The sequence below is a fragment of the Gobius niger genome (genome assembly GCF_951799975.1).
Source record: "Gobius niger genome assembly, chromosome: 14".
Taxonomy (NCBI): Eukaryota; Metazoa; Chordata; class Actinopteri; order Gobiiformes; family Gobiidae; genus Gobius; species Gobius niger.
In genome coordinates, this window is record NC_136865.1 from 12,977,906 (window position 1) to 12,997,275 (window position 19,370).

The 19,370-nt window shown below is 40.6% G+C and overlaps 2 protein-coding genes across 2 annotated transcripts; one reads left to right on the top strand and one right to left on the bottom strand.

Moving 5' to 3' along the window:
- Positions 1–5,768: 5,768 nt before the first annotated feature.
- Positions 5,769–14,445, bottom strand: nsun2 (NOP2/Sun RNA methyltransferase 2). Its single transcript, XM_079570478.1, has 19 exons — positions 14,201–14,445; positions 13,917–14,074; positions 13,710–13,814; positions 13,535–13,640; positions 13,324–13,395; positions 13,161–13,245; positions 12,887–13,079; positions 11,508–11,582; positions 11,252–11,382; positions 10,981–11,054; positions 10,778–10,908; positions 10,307–10,403; positions 10,045–10,232; positions 9,668–9,760; positions 9,455–9,590; positions 8,692–8,772; positions 6,797–6,935; positions 6,443–6,482; positions 5,769–6,359 (listed from the first exon to the last, which is right to left on the bottom strand). The coding sequence occupies exons 1-19, from the start codon at positions 14,261–14,263 to the stop codon at positions 6,059–6,061; spliced, it is 2,268 nt and encodes a 755-aa protein (XP_079426604.1). The 5' UTR covers positions 14,264–14,445; the 3' UTR covers positions 5,769–6,058.
- Positions 14,446–14,802: 357 nt separating this feature from the next.
- On the top strand, positions 14,803–16,927 carry srd5a1 (steroid-5-alpha-reductase, alpha polypeptide 1 (3-oxo-5 alpha-steroid delta 4-dehydrogenase alpha 1)). Its single transcript, XM_079570722.1, has 5 exons — positions 14,803–15,166; positions 15,244–15,410; positions 15,539–15,640; positions 16,599–16,749; positions 16,852–16,927. The coding sequence occupies exons 1-5, from the start codon at positions 14,856–14,858 to the stop codon at positions 16,916–16,918; spliced, it is 798 nt and encodes a 265-aa protein (XP_079426848.1). The 5' UTR covers positions 14,803–14,855; the 3' UTR covers positions 16,919–16,927.
- Positions 16,928–19,370: the final 2,443 nt, after the last annotated feature.

The window sequence follows — 19,370 nt, forward strand, 5'->3', positions numbered from 1 at the left end:
AAACTTTTCACAAAGAGTACTGCCTCATAGATTGAAAGACTTTTCAAGTATTACCATTTCTAGATGAAAATTAAATCAGGACAACAACAAAAAAAAAATAGAACTAAACTTGAATAAATAAAATGGAGAGATGGTAGTTAGCACAGTCAGGGAAAGATGGCGTTAGCACAGTCAGAAAGAGTTAGCACAGTCAGGGAGAGGTAGAGTTAGCACAGTCAGAAAGAGTTAGCACAGTCATGGAGAGGTAGAGTTAGCACAGTTAGGGAGAGGTAGAGTTAGCACAGGTAGGGAGAGGTAGAGTTAGCACAGTTAGGGAGAGGTAGAGTTAGCACAGGTAGGGAGAGGTAGAGTTAGCACAGGTAGGGAGAGGTGGAGTTAGTAAGCAAGAGGGAGAGGTAGAGTTAGCACAGTTAGGGAGAGGTAGAGTTAGCACAGTCAGGGAGAAGTGGAGTTAGCACAGTCAGAGAGAGGTGGAGTTAGCACAGTCAGAGAGAGGTGGAGTTAGCACAGTCAGGGGGAGGTGGAGTTAGCACAGGTAGGGAGAGGTGGAGTTAGCACAGTCAGAGAGAGGTGGAGTTAGCATAGTTAGGGAGAGGTAGAGTTAGCATAGTTAGGGGGAGGTAGAGTTAGCACAGTCAGAGAGAGGTGGAGTTAGTACAGTTAGGGAGAGGTAGAGTTAGCACAGTCAGAGAGAGGTGGAGTTAGCATAGTTAGGGAGAGGTAGAGTTAGCACAGTCAGAGAGAGGTGGAGTTAGCATAGTTAGGGAGAGGTAGAGTTAACACAGTCAGGGAGAGATGGCGTTAGCACAGTTAGGGAGAGGTGGAGTTAGCACAGTCAGAGAGAGGTGGAGTTAGCACAGTTAGGGAGAGGTGGAGTTAGCACAGTCAGAGAGAGGTGGAGTTAGCACAGTCAGGGGGAGGTGGAGTTAGCACAGGTAGGGAGAGGTGGAGTTAGCACAGTCAGAGAGAGGTGGAGTTAGCATAGTTAGGGAGAGGTAGAGTTAGCATAGTTAGGGGGAGGTAGAGTTAGCACAGTCAGAGAGAGGTGGAGTTAGTACAGTTAGGGAGAGGTAGAGTTAGCACAGTCAGAGAGAGGTGGAGTTAGCATAGTTAGGGAGAGGTAGAGTTAACACAGTCAGGGAGAGGTGGAGTTAGCATAGTTAGGGGGAGGTAGAGTTAGCACAGTCAGAGAGAGGTGGAGTTAGCATAGTTAGGGAGAGGTAGAGTTAGCACAGTCAGAGAGAGGTGGAGTTAGCATAGTTAGGGAGAGGTAGAGTTAACACAGTTAGGGAGAGGTAGAGTTAACACAGTCAGGGAGAGGTGGAGTTAGCATAGTTAGGGGGAGGTAGAGTTAGCACAGTCAGAGAGAGGTGGAGTTAGCATAGTTAGGGAGAGGTAGAGTTAGCACAGTCAGAGAGAGGTGGAGTTAGCATAGTTAGGGAGAGGTAGAGTTAACACAGTCAGGGAGAGGTGGAGTTAGCATAGTTAGGGAGAGGTAGAGTTAGCACAGTCAGAGAGAGGTGGAGTTAGCATAGTTAGGGAGAGGTAGAGTTAGCACAGTCAGAGAGAGGTGGAGTTAGCATAGTTAGGGAGAGGTAGAGTTAACACAGTCAGGGAGAGATGGCGTTAGCACAGTTAGGGAGAGGTGGAGTTAGCACAGTCAGAAAGAGGTAGACTTAGCATAGTTAGGGAGAGGTAGAGTTAGCACAGTCAGAGAGAGGTGGAGTTAGCACAGTCAGAGAGAGTAGCAGTAATTACAGACACACAGGGCTGATGCTAGTATAGCCCTTACCTCAAACTGTCATTGTGAAATACTAGCCTGTCTTTTCTCTGAGTGCTGGGTATGAATCTGTGCAGCGTACAGTACATCAGTCAGGCTGGCAGCTGCTGTGTGTAAGACCGTGTAAGTCACCACAGTGTGCAGTGATCCCTACATTGGCCCTCCCAGTCAAAGATGGCATTTTGTGTCACTTCCAAAGTATATTTCATTTTCAAATCAACAACGGAGACTGATGCAATGTGAAATATATTATTGAAACAGATGCTGTTCATTAGAGGACACATTTCTGTGGGGACAATACTGTAATTCTAATAATGTCCGTGACGTCTGGTAATATCAACACACTGTAGTTTATAAATGTTTCAGTAGAATCGGAGCCCACTTGTGCTGGGCCTCTTCACTCTGTAGAGAAATGTGTTGTGCTGCGACTGTGGAGCAGCTGTTGATTACACACTGAGTGGAGAGGGTTGAAGAGGCTCTCCTGAGGCTTTCATTTGGCCTAATGCAGGAGGAGTGCGGGCTCACCTGCAGCACATGATTTCATAACACTGCTTCTCAAACTGCGGCACACTGAAGTACCGGTCCTACACACACACGGGCCCCTAGATGTTCTTTGGCTAATCCGGTTGAGTATAGTATGAATTTGAATAAAACGTTTCTGGTATAGTCCCTGTGTATACCGTATAAAGGTTCTAGTTTTGTTTGTGTCCATGCACCTACATGCTCCTGTCACATCTACACGTCATATCCGCAACATAGCCCAGCAGCAAGGAGAAAGGGGATTAAATCGTAAACACAAGCACAACTATAGATAAGCTTAGCATTTTAGCATGTGCAATGTTGCCATAAAACATCACATCCCATCCACATAGGACACACTTAATAACCCTATCAGATAGCAGCTCCACTATCTCGAAGCAGAGATTTTGCCACAGATTTCTAAAGGGCTGTGTGTGTTGAGCTGAGTGGGATTTGTTTTAATCCAAACATGAAATACACCCCCCTCCTCCTCCCACTATCTCTCCCCCTCTCTTTTTTCCGTCTCTCACTCTGTCTCTCTACAAATTTGCCTCCCGTATGATTGCGTAAGAGCTTGATTACATAATCTCAAACATATATGCATGTCCACGAGACCACGGGCACTGGAGGGCACAGAGCATCACTTCTGTGCACTTGAGCGATAGGAGGGAGAGGAAGAGGAAGGAGAATGAATTAATGAATGAAGATTCATAACATTTACACATTGCACAAGTGGACTTTAAAGTCTGACGTAAGATGTGCTTAAAATAACCGGGCATGGGATTAACTTGCAGTGTGCTGAACAATGATGTGGTGAACATGTTGTAGTCATAAATATCCTGATGATATTGTGTATGATCATAAAGGAGTAATATCTTTTTTTTTTTTTAAATCAACGATCCGATTTACAATCAGCAGTAACATTATGACAAGTCCGTCTAATATGCAGCCCCACACCCAGTTAACATTTTTGTTCCATAAATTCCTTACATGTCAAGGGTGTTGGACGAGGAGATAATTAAGGTCCGTACAGTATATTTATATATTTAAAAAAAGTAATAACTTGTATGTTGTATTACATGTAGACTATTTTGATAAAAAGGACTGTGTAAAGATTAAATAGAAATAATGTGACATTTTTCATCCAAAAGATATTAAATAAAATTATTCAAATAGATATCAACTGTGCCACCATTGTGCCACCAATCTAGAGAAAACACTGTAAATATAATTCTCAATTTATTACTGCGAAACCCAGCGATATAGTCAGATGTTTATTTTATTTAGTTTTTGTTCCGACCCCTGGAACTGCCACTGTTGTGGTGAAGACGGAGCTGAGTTGGAGGCAAAGCTCTCGATTTACCGGTCCATCTACATTCATGACCTATGGTCATGGTGGTTAGGCGCAGTAACCCGGAAGGAACTTGGAGTAGAGCCGCTGCTCCTTCACGTTGCGCGGAGCCAGCTGAGGTGGCTAGATCTGTTTCAGATACCCCCTGGTTGCCTCCCATGGGAGGTTTACTGGGCATGTCCCACTGCTATGAGGCCCACGAGAAGACCCAGGACACACTGGCTTGGTACCGCATCAGGATCCCCCCTGAACAGCTGGAGGAAGTGTACATAGATACAGAGAAATCTGGGCATCTCTGCTCAGATTTCTGCCTCCACTACCCGGCACCAGATAAAGCAAAAGAAAATGGGATGGATGTTTCTTTCCAGATACAGCACAGCTGAAATCTTTGGCACACGATTTACATAAAACAAATACATGCATAAATCCTTGTGTTGTTGCCATAGTTATGTTTTGCCCAAATTCAGATTGTACACTCCAAACACTGCTGTGTCTGACGGTATCACTGGCTATGCTCTCATCCAAGACTTTTAACAACCAAAATAATAATAATAATTTCCATAAAGCTTAAAATATGACTTGAAGCTAGAAGAGCAAAAGCCATTGTTTTCTTAACTAGTTAAATGCAAAATGTCATTCACTTTCCTGCCATGCCTGTTTGCATTAGATTCCTTAGAATTAAACCTACAACCCCCCAGGTGAGAGGACATAGCCGACAGCCAATTCTGCCGCAACGCACTGCACTTCAGTTACAAATATCACTGTTCCAATTCATGGCATACCATCCTTCCAAAGCAAATGTGATGAAATGTCTACTGGGCCCCTGCAATCATGAGGGTTTTGAACTTGTGCGCAAAAAACAAAGGCACTTATGGGGAGAAAATTCAAAGGCGTGACTTAAACTGGTGTGACAGTTTGAGAACATTTCAGAATCCTCCTCGTTAAAGGCTGTGAGAGGGCATGCAGACTGGTTTCACCATTCCGCATCGAATAATGTCATGTTATTAATTGCCCGGTAGCAACCTGCTACATTAACTTATACTTCACAGAGTACTTTAGCTTTACCTATTGAATGTAGTACAATGATTTTTGAATAAATGAGAAAACATGTGACAGAAGCTGTGTTGACATATGACAAGATATTTTGTTTTACCTAAGAATGGCTTCAGGCTAATTTTAAGGTGTATTTTTCAGTTATCCCATTTAATGTTGTATATTGTTTGTGGCATAAATTACACTTTTTTGCTTGAACAGTTGCTCAGTATTTTAAGCTTGGCTACAAAATATTTTCGATTTTAACAAAATTATTGGCTTATGACTATTTTTTAGGAGAAAGATGCTATAAAATGTGATATACGGAGCTACTGGCTTAATGTTATGGCTAGTATTAGCAGATTGCGTTTGAAAGGCAAAAGAACAGTATTCAGAGTGACAAAACAGCAACACAAAAGTAGGCATACCACACATACACAGTTGGACCAATGAGTCACTAACAACTATTCGCCTTATTTCTGAACCTCTATCTGTCCAATTCAATTTATTCATCGCCCCCTCCCACCACCATCCGCTCACTCCTCTCCATCCACTCAAGGCTTTCATCGAAAAACGCGATTTTCCTCGCATTGTTCATCCTTGACTGGCTCTACAAAAAAAGCTTGCTGAAGTTTCACCTTCACTCTCCAACACTTTTCACACTTCCTTTTAAAAGCTGTTTATCAATTCCATGCACACACACTTCTACATATATGCCCATTAAACACTCTGGAGAAGTATTTTCTAATAAGTGCCAGCAATACTTAGTTCCATGGGTCACTGGTTGCATCCACAGCTCAGGACATTGACATGAAAGATACAGCAGTGTGGTCTCACCTCAGACTGAGGAAGCAACGAGGTCCATTAGGAACAAGTACCAAAGCCCACTGAGACAAGGGACTTATCGTCATGACGCCTGTTGCCATGGCAGCTGGACTCAGTAATAAACAAATGTCTGTCCATCTTGCTCAGGAGGGCTGCCGTGGCAACAGCGGACAGGGTACAATGAAGATGGAGTTGTAATGAGTTTAGACAAGTCCACTGTGACTGGAAAAGTAAGAATTTGTTTCACTTTAATGAACTGGAGACATTTAATGTGTTACATTTGCGTTTCAAAATACGTTTTGCACAAAAAAGACACTATTCGTAACCCAAATAGTGGACTAATGCTAAAAATTAAAAATCCTTTATAAAACAATCAAGCCTTTTAACTAAACAGTTGATAACTAGTCAAAATTAAACTCCTAAAGGAGTGGTTTTAAGTCTCCTTTGGAGATTTCTGGATAGATGCAAATATGCACCTTTTCATACAAAATGTTCTTGCACCACGTCATCTCTCCTGTTTCCCATACTGTTCTGACATGGCCTTGACATCTTCAGCTCTTCACTGGTTCGCCACTTCCAGACTTAGGCTCTGGTTCAGCAGCTCCATCTCCATTGTGATCTTCAACCACCAGCTCTTCCTCATTCTCCCCCTCAACCAGCTCCTCTTCCTGACTCTTTCCTTCCTTTTCTCCATCACTTGGTTTCTGCCCCTGGCCTTGTTTGTCCCGGAACACCTCCACCCCTAACATGCGAAGGTAATGAAGTCTCTCGTTGCGAGGGACAAAGGCTCGGATGGATGTCTTTCCTCTCCAGCCACACAACTGGATGGGGCACTGCGGGTCTATGGGGTGACTGACAAAAAGACAATTGAAAATTAGACAAAAGGAAACCAATACTCAAACAAATACATGCTCATGAGTAAAAAAAAAACGTACTTTGGGTTTGGAATATACTTCAGGACGATGCTACCCATTCCTGTGAACAAATTATACAGGCGTTCGTCATATAATTAGAATATCACGAAAAAGTGCATTTACTTCTGTTATTCAAACTAATATATGATATAGACTCATTACATGCAAAGTGACAAGTGACAAGCCTTTGTTTTGATTGATTTTGATGATTATGGCTTACAGTCCATTTTTATTTGGGTTTTTTACAAGCTGTGAGCCATAATAAATCAAAATGAAAACAAATAAAAGCTACATATCTCACTTTGCAGGTAATGAATCTACATCATATATCACTTTCACATTTTAAGTTGAACAACAGAAGTAAATCTTACATACCAATCTTTTTGGCCTGAGCATGAGCATCTTCTTGTAGTTTGCTGAGGTAGGGGTTCTCCTGTGTCAGTAAGACTTTGATGTCTTCCACACTCACTGTGATCATCCTAGAGCGAATGTACGGCTGAAGAGTGTAGATACCCTGAAGAACAGAATACAGTCAGGCTGAGAGTGACAGACCACCTATTTATTTCGACATAAAACTTTGAGTCTGATCAACTCTGACTATGTTTTAGTCCAGGCTGAAAGCATGGTTATTCACTGCTGCCTTTGACAATTGAATCTATTTTAAGTAACTCATTTTAATATACATACAGATATTTTGTATTTAATTGTATCTATTGATTTGTTTTTCATTGTATTTTCATTGTATTTTCATTGTATTTCAGAGTGTTTGGTGTTGCTGTGAGGCACATTGAGTGGTCTTTGGCATGAAATGTGCTGTACAAATAAACTTGCCTTGCCTTGATTTCCAAATGAATTGGTGCACAAAGTGCATTACTTATCTTCAGTGTTGGGGGTAACGTGCTACATAGTAACGCTTTAGAGTACTCAGATTACGTTTTCCGAGTAAAGTAACGAGTTAGTTTTGCATTTGCTGGTAATCTAGTACTAGTTTCCCATAGGGGATTTTTTTTTTGCTCAGGGCCACTGGTTGTCTTATTTGGCCTATGCGAAATAGAAAAACCATGGGGGCGACCAGTTGAGGTGAGCAAAGTAAAATTGGAGGGGATAGGGATGTCTCCCAAATGACCCTTTGGAAGGAGCGATCGAAAGCAAGGGAATCCCCCACTCCCACACAATACTTCTCACACAACACTTCTAATGCAACATATGGTGAAGGGAGAACAAACAAATAAACAAACTATTGCTTAAATTTAACAGACAGAAACTCCGGATGGAGATGAGAAACGTATTACTTTTCTTTAACTTTTTACCCCTTTGCACTCCATGTTCATAACTCTTCAAATACAATTTACTTTTGCGCAACAATATTAAGTTAATTTTCACCAAACTTCTCATCAAAATCAATAGCTTTTGCCCACACTACTCTTTTACAACAAGATTATAACTGTCACCATTGTTATACATGACAACATCCAAGTCTGTTAGTCTGTTAATGTCTGTGTCTAACATTGTTTGTCTTATATTGAATGTCTTACATTGTTTGTCTGTTCACTTTTTTACTTGTCATGAATGATTAAAAAAATAATAATAAAAAAGGAAAACCACGATGAAGCTGCCCTTGCCTCACAAACAACGCTTTGCTTTTGGCAGCATCGGTCCTTCCAATGTAATCAACAAACTCGTGGCTGTATGTGGTTGAGGAAAGCTGTACAATTAATCTAAATCAAGTTGAGTATGTTGTGTGTTTGTTACCAATTCAATTCACTTTGTAATGCATAAGAGCTCCTTTACTGACATTCTTTTTGTTGAAAAACTAGCACAGTTTGTGAAGGTGCCAAACTGTTTACGTATAAAAGCTTAGTGTCGTTTGCTATACGTAGACTATAGTAGGTTGTGCCTGTAATTCATGCTCATTATTGTTGCCTTTAACAGCTATTTGTCCACAGACAAAATAAAGCTCAGAAGTGAATTTAGTGTGCCATTATTGAAATCATTTACTGGTATCGGGCCCTCTGTGTGAGCTTGCCTTTTTGGCGACTCAGTTTGTGGAATGGAGCATTCCACATCGGAAAAAATGGTTGACAAATTAAGGCTATATTTAGATGCTTATTATTGGTAACGGATGAGTGCTCTAGTGTGTTCACTTCATAATAAAGTAGTGCAGTAACATAACAAGCTACTTTCCCAGAGGTGAAACAAGCTAACTAAACAAGTTACTTTTAAAAGTAACATTACTCAACACTGCTCATCTATTAAATGGAAAACTTTACCTCCTGAGCCAGTCTAAAAGCACAGCCAAACTCCTCTCCATCACTGTTGCGAGACCACACCTTCACCCCTGTATTGATGACCTAAACAAGAAAAGAAGAAAACTTTGAGCAAAGTCAACTCAATCCTTTTTGTTTTAAAAAGTCAGGATGTCACAAACTGTTATTGTCATAATAACTGTGAGGTAAGTTAACAGCAGGGAAAATATTCCAGTGACAATTCCCATGTCTTAAACCGATGGGCGAGGAAAAAATTCTATCTGGTCCTCATGGCGAGGAGCTGACATTGCTGTAATGCCTCCCCCTGGTGGTCAAGGGCAACTCCAAAAGCCACTTGGTAAACAGGGTTCCTATGTAGTTTTGGACCTTACTAAAAATGCTACAACCCATGGGACAACACTGGGGTAGGTGTCATATTTTTAACCTCGCTTGTTTTTGTACAAAAAGTTGAAGCCTAAATCTATGACAAGCTCTGGAGCACTCTGATTTGTAGATTACCCCTCAAGTCATAGTGAGGAAACAAACCTGAAGATATTTAAGATGCAGAAGACAGATAATGTCTGATAATGCTTTGAAACCTAACACAGCACCACCTGTGCAGGTGCTATGAGGTGCAAGACTATAGGGATTTAGGAAAAGCAAATCCCATCTGTCAGCGCTCATCTCTCTGGGCACAACATGCACACTTGCAAAACAAACATCCAGTCTCACCCAAAATAAGAATACTGCAGACTCAGGACATAGAAAAAAAATGCCAGTAACTAACCTTCATCCTCTCACTGTTGTTTAGAAGTACATTGCGTAGCTCCTTGGACACCATGTACAAGTGTCTCTTCTTGCCTTCATGTGTCCTGGTCAAAACATTCAATTTGGGGAAGTCTGGAGACAGGTCATAGAAGGATCTACAGAAACAAAAAATCTTTATCAATAAAATACAACTATGCCAAGTATTTAAGTGTTTGTGGAGCAAAACACATACTGAATCGTAGTGAATACTGGATCCTCTTCTGTTAAGAACACAAAAGGGTCCTCCTTGTATCCAAAAAGCTTCATCTTCTTGTTTGGTGGAGGTCTGAAACAATATTGAGTGAAATATAAAGTAATTCAATATGAAAATGCAATGTTACTATACAGTTAATAATATGAATTGAATGTATTGCATTAGCCATGAATAAACATTGAATATACACTTTGAAGGTCAAATTGATTAGTCCATGTTACAAAGTCCCACAATCAATAAGGAAAGGACTTTGAGAGCTCTAATAAAATCCAATGGGCCATTTGTGAGAGCCTAATATTGTAACCTGTGCCATTTGTTTATTTATTATTGCTACAGACAGAGCAGGCATGACTCACCCACACACTCCATCTTGTTGGGCAGCGGTCCCCTGGGCCACTGTTGCTCCTTTGGGTGTCTCGTCTGCTATTTGCGCGTCCTCTGTTGCCTCTGCACAGACTTCCTCCACGTCACCCACAGAGCTCTCGGGGACACTGCCTAAGTCTGTAGGGGTTGACGGGGCAGAGGTGGGGACCTCCTTCCTCAGCTGAACACCACAGTGAGATGGTCAGAAAACTAAGGCTTAAGTCTCATTTGTTTTTTTTGTTTCTGACAAATTACCTTGGGATATCTTTTGTTCCACGGCATTGGAGCTTTCTTTAACAGAACAGCCACAAAGAAGCCCCCAGTGTTCTGATGATGAGGCAGAATCCTCATACTGTCAACACATGCACATATAGATATATTTATTTAAAATTCCGATTTATTTGTACTGCCATCTACAGTCATGTTTCACAGCAGCATGAGTAGACAATGAGGTTTGAAAAACTTTACCAATGGCCCCCTCTACTGGTCAAAGTAATTTGTAATGAAAATTACACTGCCAAGCCATGGCTTAATGCAGATCAAATTTGTTTCCATAGTATATGTGTAATTTCTATATTGTCAAATTTTTATTTTTTTATTTTATATTATTGCATTCTCCTCCTCAACCACAAGGTGTCATTGGCTTTGCCATCAAACACTCAGGTGGCTTGTTAGAACCAAAGGAAATTGTTTATGAGGATTCCAAAGAAGTGAGACAAAACTTACCATCTCTCCAAATGCATATTGGCCAATTTCTCTGGGTCGTTTGGTGGGAACATGGTTGGGCGGATCTGCGTGTGCCGTTTAGCTGGAACTTCAGACCAGTCTGAGAACCACTGCCCTTCTTTAGTCATCAGCTACAAGAGCAGCATTAATGTAACAAAGAGAGTGCACGGAGCATTGATACAGATGGACTTTAACTACTGTACCTTCCAAGAATTGACACCAGGCATCCACTTAAGGCCTGGAAGATCCGCAGAGGCATCCATGAGCTCTAGGCATCCTGGCAATGAGGAAGGCAGAATCATATGAATGCAAAATTACAGTAACATGATAATGAAATGTTAATTGCTCTGTATTATTTGGTGTAATAGCATGTTTATTGTATTATTCTTGTGTATTCAAGGGATAACTTATGTCACTGGCCTTTAAGTCATTGCACACCATCTTCTCTAAAGTAGTTTTAAACGTCAGCCTTACCTTCACTCTTTTCCAAGAGTGCAGCAATAACCGCCTCATCCTCTATAGGGTTGAGAGAACAGGTGGAGTACACCATCCTGCCTCCCACGGCCAGCTGTTCAACTCCACGAATGGCAATGCGCAGCTGGAGCCTAGGAATCATATTCACTCAGGCATTTATGCTATGAGGCACATTATTTAGATCCAAAAATAAGACCCAAAAAACAAACACGAATGGTGGTGCCTTAAAGACAATCACAGCCCTTGCTTCACTCACCCATGAAGATGTAGGCTGTTACTTGTGGTCCACTTCTTCCACACATCTATATTCTTCCTCATAGTTCCATCACCACTGCATAGGATGCAAGCACACCGAAATGACTATACAGTTGTACTCAGAGGTTTACATACCTCGGAAGACAATTTTATTTATTTTTCCCCCCACTATTTTCCCATAGAGTATGAATGAAATGGAATTTTTACTCATAGTTATAAGCCAATTATGGTCAAACAGTTGAGTTTGCTCTTTTTAAATCATAATTGAAAAAGAAACTACCAAAATGACCCTGATCAAACGTGGACATACCCTGGTGATCTTGGTCTGGTAATATGCACACAAGTTGACACAAACAGGTTCGAATGGCTACTAAAGGTAAGCATCCTCACCTGTGACCTGTGTTTGTAATTATTGTGTGTGTATAAAAGGTCAGTGAGTTTTTGGGCTACTAACAGACCATTGCATCTTTCATCCAGTGCTGCACTGGCGTTTCTGGTTTCTGAGTCACGAGGAAAGCAAAAGAATTGTCAAAGATCTGCAAGAAACTAGTTGAACCCTTTAAAACGGGAAGAAAGGATTATAAATAATATATCCAAGGCACTGACAAAATCAAGCAGCAGTTGTTGAAACCAAACACGGTAGAGTAGACCAACAAAAAAAATCATTAAAAACTAGACAGAAAAAAAATTAGAAAAAGGTGCACAATGGGCTGCATAGCCAAGTTGCCAGAAGAAAGCCATTACTTCACAAATGCCACAATCTGCATACAATATGCCAAACAGCACAGAGACAAGCCTCAACATTTCTGAAACAATGTCATTTGGAACGTTTTGGCCACAACCATAAACGTTACATTTGGAAGAGCCTGGAAGCTGCACATGGGACGCACTTCGGTGTTCCAACATGACAACAATCCAAAGCACAAGGCCATATGTCGACCTCTCCTTGGCTACAGCAGAATAAAGGTTCTGGAGTGGCCATGTCAGTCTCCTGACCTATATCATTTACCCACTCTGGAGAGATCCCAATCGTGCAGTTCATGCAAGACAGCCCAGGAATTTACAGGACCTGGATGCTTTTGGCCCAAAAAAAAAATGGCCAGTTTTACCATCCGAGGAAATAAAGAGGCCCATCCACAACTACCACAAAAGAATCCAAGCTGTCATCGATGTTAAAGCAGGCAATACATAGTATTAAGAACTGGGGTTGGAGTAAGTAACCGTTTTTTGTCAGGTCCCTGGTTGATGATTGAATCATCATCCATCGACACCGTAACACAAGGTAATTTACCAGCACTTTTGACTGTGAATAACACATTTTCAAAGAAGAACAACGCAAACTACAGTATTGCCCTTGCTGTCCCATCCCTCTGTACGAACCTGCAGGGCACATCACACAGGATGCGGTCATAGAAGAGGATGTCTCTCTTCCCATCTGAAGTGATGTGCAGAGTGGGAATACATGAGGCATCGTGGTTAACCACCATAATGCAAGGGCTGTTGAGTCGCTTAGCCTGATGCACAAGCAGGTAGCAGCGCTTGTTGTCCACATCATTGGCAATGACAAAACCCTCTAAAATGAACAAGAAAACATTAAGTACATAGGCATAATATACTAGTGAATACTTTTAATAGTGTATTGTCAGTTTCTAACCAGGAAATGGCACATCCATGTCAGCATGCAACATCTCAATCAGCTGGGCTGTTTTCGATCCTGGAGCGGCACACATGTCCAAAATCTAAGTTGATGCACAAAGCACATGATAAATATAAGCATACTGGCTTTAAAATAATAATAATTTGTAAACAGTTTCCACCTTGTGATGTGATTCAATACTCATGAGCAGAGGAGGAATCATACTGACAGCTTCCTGTCTGCTGATGTTTCCCTGAAAGTACAAAGTATGGCATTTCATAATTTTTTTAAATATAAAATTTCAAATACACACCAAGGTTTTTTTGGGGGGGGGCGGGAATGGACGTACACAGTCACAAAGCAAAGATAAAGGTCTGGTGGAATCTACTTACAGACTCAGTTTCACTGACTAAAAACTGATGAAACTTCTCCAACAGTGGTGACTTTCTGATAATTTTCCTGCTCATGTTAGTGTGCCAGGCCTGCTCATCTGGATACCTGGGGAAGACAATCACAAAGATAAGCAACAGTTAATACTTTGCGCTTAAACACTACAGCAACACGTACCAACTGAGCGGCTGTGGAGCTTCAATCTTCTGATCATCAATTTCCAGGTCCTGAATGTCTTTGAAGTACTTGTCTTTCAGACAGTGGAGGATTTCTTTGGCATGGCTGGAAGGGAAATATAAAAAGGCAATCTAAAAGCAATCTCAAATGTAAATAGGGACTGTTATGACTGGTGGTGTTGTTTTGAGTGCACAGATTCTTACACACCTTTTATATCCAGTAATCCGGATAGTTGCTGGAAGCGGCTCTCTCATGGCTTCCATAAACTGCTCGAACTCTCCTTCAGGGACTAGACCTTGTTCCTTGTAATAATGCTCGAAAAGCTTGTTTTCTTTGACAATGTCAGCATAACCAGCACCCCAACCCTAAGAAACAACAGTTTGGTTAGAAATAACTGGTTGGTTAGAAAATCACATCTAAAGTCACACAACATGTTTATAAAGTAATTACAACTGAATGCATTTACACGTGGATCTATAAAAGTAACTTACAGCGTTGTCTCTGTCTCTTCCAGCAGACTGGTTTTTCTGTCGCTGCCTGCTTCTTTTCCCCATGTTGGAGAAACACACAACTCTGGACAAAAACCTTCGAAAAAACGTGGTGCTGGTTCTTAACAAAATACTCGAGCAGAGAACAAAACGGAGATTTCTCAGTTGGTTTGTCTATTAAACGTGTTTCTCGGCCTCTTCAGTGCGCTGCGGGCTGATGCTGAGCGTTTCTCTGACCACACGGATGTATTGAGATTGACACACGTGAGTTAGGACCCAAGTGACTGTCCAAACATCTGCCTGAGTTAAAATCTAATAATTAAATCATAGTTGACGCCAGTATTTTTGTGGTTAATGACATGTAATTCACAAAGTGTAATTCATGACATTACGGATTTGAGGCGTCTAGATTACGCTTTACATTGTATTTCTAAGATTAAAGGCTGCTGATTGGCTTGTGGTCACATGGGCGTTTGGGTCACTGACGCTCATTGGCGCTGAAGGAAGAACGCCATGAGAGCGCGTGTGGTTATTGGTCGGTTTTTCGTATGTTGAGTTTGTTCTTTCATAATTTTTTTCACAATGTAATTCGGTCTGCCGTAGGTTTGAGTTTAGGTTTGCTTTTTTTTGTGTAGGAACGATCATTTGTTTTGTAGCCATGGAGGCTATTCTCAACTGGCTGTTCTCCTCGGAAGAAGAAGAGCGGCACGTGCTCGTCCGCTTGGCTTATTTTATGCTCTTTATGGCTTTCTGCTCCTTTGTCACTTTGCTGAAAGAAAACGTGCCTTATGGACGCTATACCACCAGCAAGTATGGCTTTCCAGTGAATGTCAAATTTGCGTGGTTTGTGCAGGAGTTGCCAGCCATCCTCGTGCCTGTCTTACTAGTAGTCGCAACACCTGCTGCGAAAACATCAATACTGCCCAATCAGCTGCTTATGGCTATGTATTTTTGCCATTACATTCACAGGTGAGTGAGTTGGTATGTCGGCCATCGGACTGAATGCTTATTATATAACTAGTGTGTCTCCAACTGTGCTTTTGCAGGTCTCTTATTTATCCATTTTTAATCAGAGGAGGTAAGCCGACACCTTTCGTCTCCTTTGCCCTGGCTTTTGTTTTCTGCATTTACAATGGATTTATGCAGATGAGATACCTGAGCCATTATGCTGAGTACCCCACTGGATGGGTAAGGCACCCATGCTTTATAACAGGTAATTACAAATGCCATAGCTCATAAGAAACTATCGATGTGTAATTGCATTCATGCTATTACAATGTAGTTATTAACTTAGTATACATACTGTTCTAGCCTTTTACTGTGTATGTATATTATCTCCAGGATCTTTGCTGTGGCTGCTTGGTTGGACCGTGAATATGTATTCTGACCATACTCTGAGGAATCTGAGGAAACCAGGAGAGACTGGCTACAAGATTCCTAGAGGTAACCTCCCATATAATACAAGTCACAACATCCATATTGTCTTTGTCTCTTGTTATATATGAACAACATATAACATTGTGTGATTCACCTTGACTGAGATGTTTGTCATCCATTAACAATAAGACCATGGATATGAACTCTTATTAATTAAGAATTAACTAACTAATTCGGACTTGAAAAGCTATGTTGGTTGTTAAAAAGATGTCCAGGCTTTTGAAAATTGTACACCATGTACTAGGGCAGGGTGATATATAATATAACTGACAATTAACAAATTACTTCAAAATCCCAGCCTTAGGCTTATTGGAAAGATTAATTCAGTCATATTTTATTATATTTTTTTTTTACGGTACACTAATTTCCTCGCAAATATGATCTATTAAATCAGTTCATAGCATCCTTCATTTGACTTTTTAAGCACCTGTCCCCCATGTTCTAGAGTCAGTGTTTATGCTGCTCTGATGGAGCTGAGCATAACAGAAATTATATTGTGTCCACAACGATATAAAAAATTACGACGATATCAAAAAATATCGCAATAACGATAAGCGATATGATATGGCCCACAGCTACCATGTACAAGCCATGTCTATATAAACTAATTTAATGCATTAACAAATAGGAAAAACATAGATTATCTTTTCTTTCATCATTAGTCTCTTTGTTTGGTTAACCTAACGTCCATCGTAGGTAACGTTTACCTACGATGGATACTCCCTGGATCCATCGTAGAAAAAGGTTAAATCATTGACTGGACTGGGTTTGGTAAAGCTCAGGACGTTTTGGACGTTAGGTTGACCAAACCCAGTCCAGTCAATGATTTAACCTTTTTCTACGATGGATACTCCCTGGATGAATGAGAGCCTTCACAAACAAGCCTGATCATTGAATTTATGTTTTTTTTTTCATTTGTTTGTTTTATTGAGTACTAAAACGTGCTGTTCTTTTTGTCCTGCAGGGGGAATGTTTGAATATGTGTCAGGAGCCAACTTCTTAGGAGAAATAACAGAGTGGGCAGGCTTCGCTCTGGCTGCTCAGTCTGCCCAAAGTTTAGCATTCTCTATCTTTACCACAGTGGTTCTTTCCAGCAGGGCCTTTTCTCACCACAAGTTCGTATAAAACACACACACAGACTCACACACAGAGATTCAATATTCGCAGCTGTGTCTGTTTTTCCTTTTGATGCATAAAATGTCTTGAATCTTTTTCAGATGGTACCTTGACAAGTTTGAAGACTATCCAAAAAACAGGAAAGCACTGGTTCCCTTTTTGCTTTAAAATACCAGCCACAAGGTAATTTAATGGTGCAAAAAAATGACTGATACACGTATGAAAAACAAATGTGCAGGACTTAGTTTAGAAGGGACAGTTTTCTGCACTGATTGCATAAGTTTATCTGGAATTTTCAAATGACAAATAACCAAGCACTACAACAGATCACTACACCAAACAAAAAATCTGCACGCTAATATTATTTTGTCAGGCCCCAATCTCAATTCAACGATACACTAACAGAACATGCAGAGTGTGATGATGACACAATCTCAACCTCTTTATACGCATGTCTATAGAATATTGTGATTTCACCTAAACTCTGCAATATCCAGCATTTTGAATCTTCAATACAAACACCTCCCACATGTGTGACAAGATTAAATGTATTGTCACGAGGAACGTTTTGCACGAATTGCAGGTATTTGTTCTTTTCCCTCAACAGCTCGGACCATCTCCACGGTGTGACTTCTAGCGAGTGGAACAGACTTATTCCATCTCAATGGTGCAAAGACTGAATGAGTATCCACTATCCAGGCTGCAGGGTAATCACATTGAGATCATCAAACCAGCCTTTCAATAAGTCACCCATGCTTGAAATTAGATGTATAACAGATGCATCACGGCTGTTGCTATCTGCTGGTGAAATGCTAGGTTTATCAGGATGGAGGAAAAGGTGTGGTAAAGAACTTCGAACACAATGGGACATCATGAATTATACTGTTAGGAAAGACACTCATATAAAACAGCTAAACATAGGAATTCTTTATGGAGGGGCATTACTCTCTACGCTTCATCTGTGATTTCTATGTATTAAACCAGGTCAGGATTCTGACTTACAAGGAAAAAAACACCCATTTAGCACTCTTTCCATGAGTTATTTAAAGCCACACCGCGTAGAAATTTACCCAATAAATACAATTAAAATACAAGCATTTATTTTATTGCAGATATTTTTATCATTGAAAAAATACCTCATAAATGTACAAACAAACATGTGCCTTTGCTGTGAGTGGCTCACGTCTCCTAAAACATGATTTTAACTTTACCGGGAGTGGGTACATCTCCATCTCGTTTCCATGGAGATGTTGACTTAAGGTTACGTTGTCGTCCAAAGCCATTCTTTGATTACCCACTGCAGCAATAGCGTTTTCTGTGTTGAGCTGGTCATTAGGAGCATGTTTTGTACCGATGGCAACTGTATAGTCCAAAATGTTATGCAGTGTGCCTTTAAAACTATTTGCAAAATAATGCAATTTTTTTTTTATTTTATTTTTTTATTATAATTATAATTACAGGACAATGTATCATTTAGAAATACCCTCATTGTTAAAACATGAAGCCAGAATGAAATAAATAAGCCATGTCATATTGTACATTGCTCTCTCTATGTGCCGTGACTATTTTCCACAACTTCCTATTTTACATTTGTGCCTCTTAGATGTTTGTCAGCTTTGCTTCAGTTTTCCCTGATGCAGTAATCTTATAGTTTTATGTCTATTTAACTTTTATTTCTCCAGGAGAACCTTGAGATTAAAACAATCTCTTTTTCACGAGTGTCTTGGCCATCAGGCAGCACAATTACGAATGTACACACAAATAACTTACAATAAGCCAAACCTGCCATGAAATTGCACACAGACAGGATTTGATTCATTTGGCACACACAAACATCCATCTGATTAGGCTACATTGAGTGATAAAAAACATAAATATCTGGATGTTGTGTGTGAGTGAGCAGCTGTGTACAGTATATGCCTGGATGTGTTCCGCACAGGGCTACAAATCCAGGCTGACACATAGTTTGCTCTGGGGGGCTTCCTCGAGTGTCACATGCTGCACGTGTGTGGTGTAGGTTGTAGTCAGCCATTATGCAAGATCTCTTTTACAAGAAAACAAATCCTAAGGCACTACTGATCCTTATACACTCTGCTTTCATTGCAAATATTCATGAACCTGTAGTGGTGCATGGGACAGGGTCTGGATTATTGTTAAACGTGATGAATTATTATAATAGAATGATTAATTAGCAAACCAAACAGAAGGATTTAGACAATACTAATTTACAGTTTGACAGATTTAAATAGCTAATCTTTTAGCTATTTCATATGGTGGTATGTTTTTGGTTTTATTCACAATTTTATCCATACAGTTCATACATACAAATTATAAATGGGGCTGTAGTGCCTTTGCTATGCCCGAGCCCAACAACTGGAAGCCTGGGTGAATGTAGTGTGTGAGTGAGTGGATGGTGTTGGTCGGAGGGAGAGTTGTTGCCTCGCTTCCGTCAGTCTACCCCAGGGCAGCTGTGGCTACAATAGTAGCTTACCACCACGCGTATAGTGTGAATGGTGTCTAATGCACAAAATTGTAAGGTGACTTTGAGCATCTGGAAAAGTGCTATATAAGACTCTTGCATTATATTATTATTATAAATTAAATTACATGTAGATTTTGT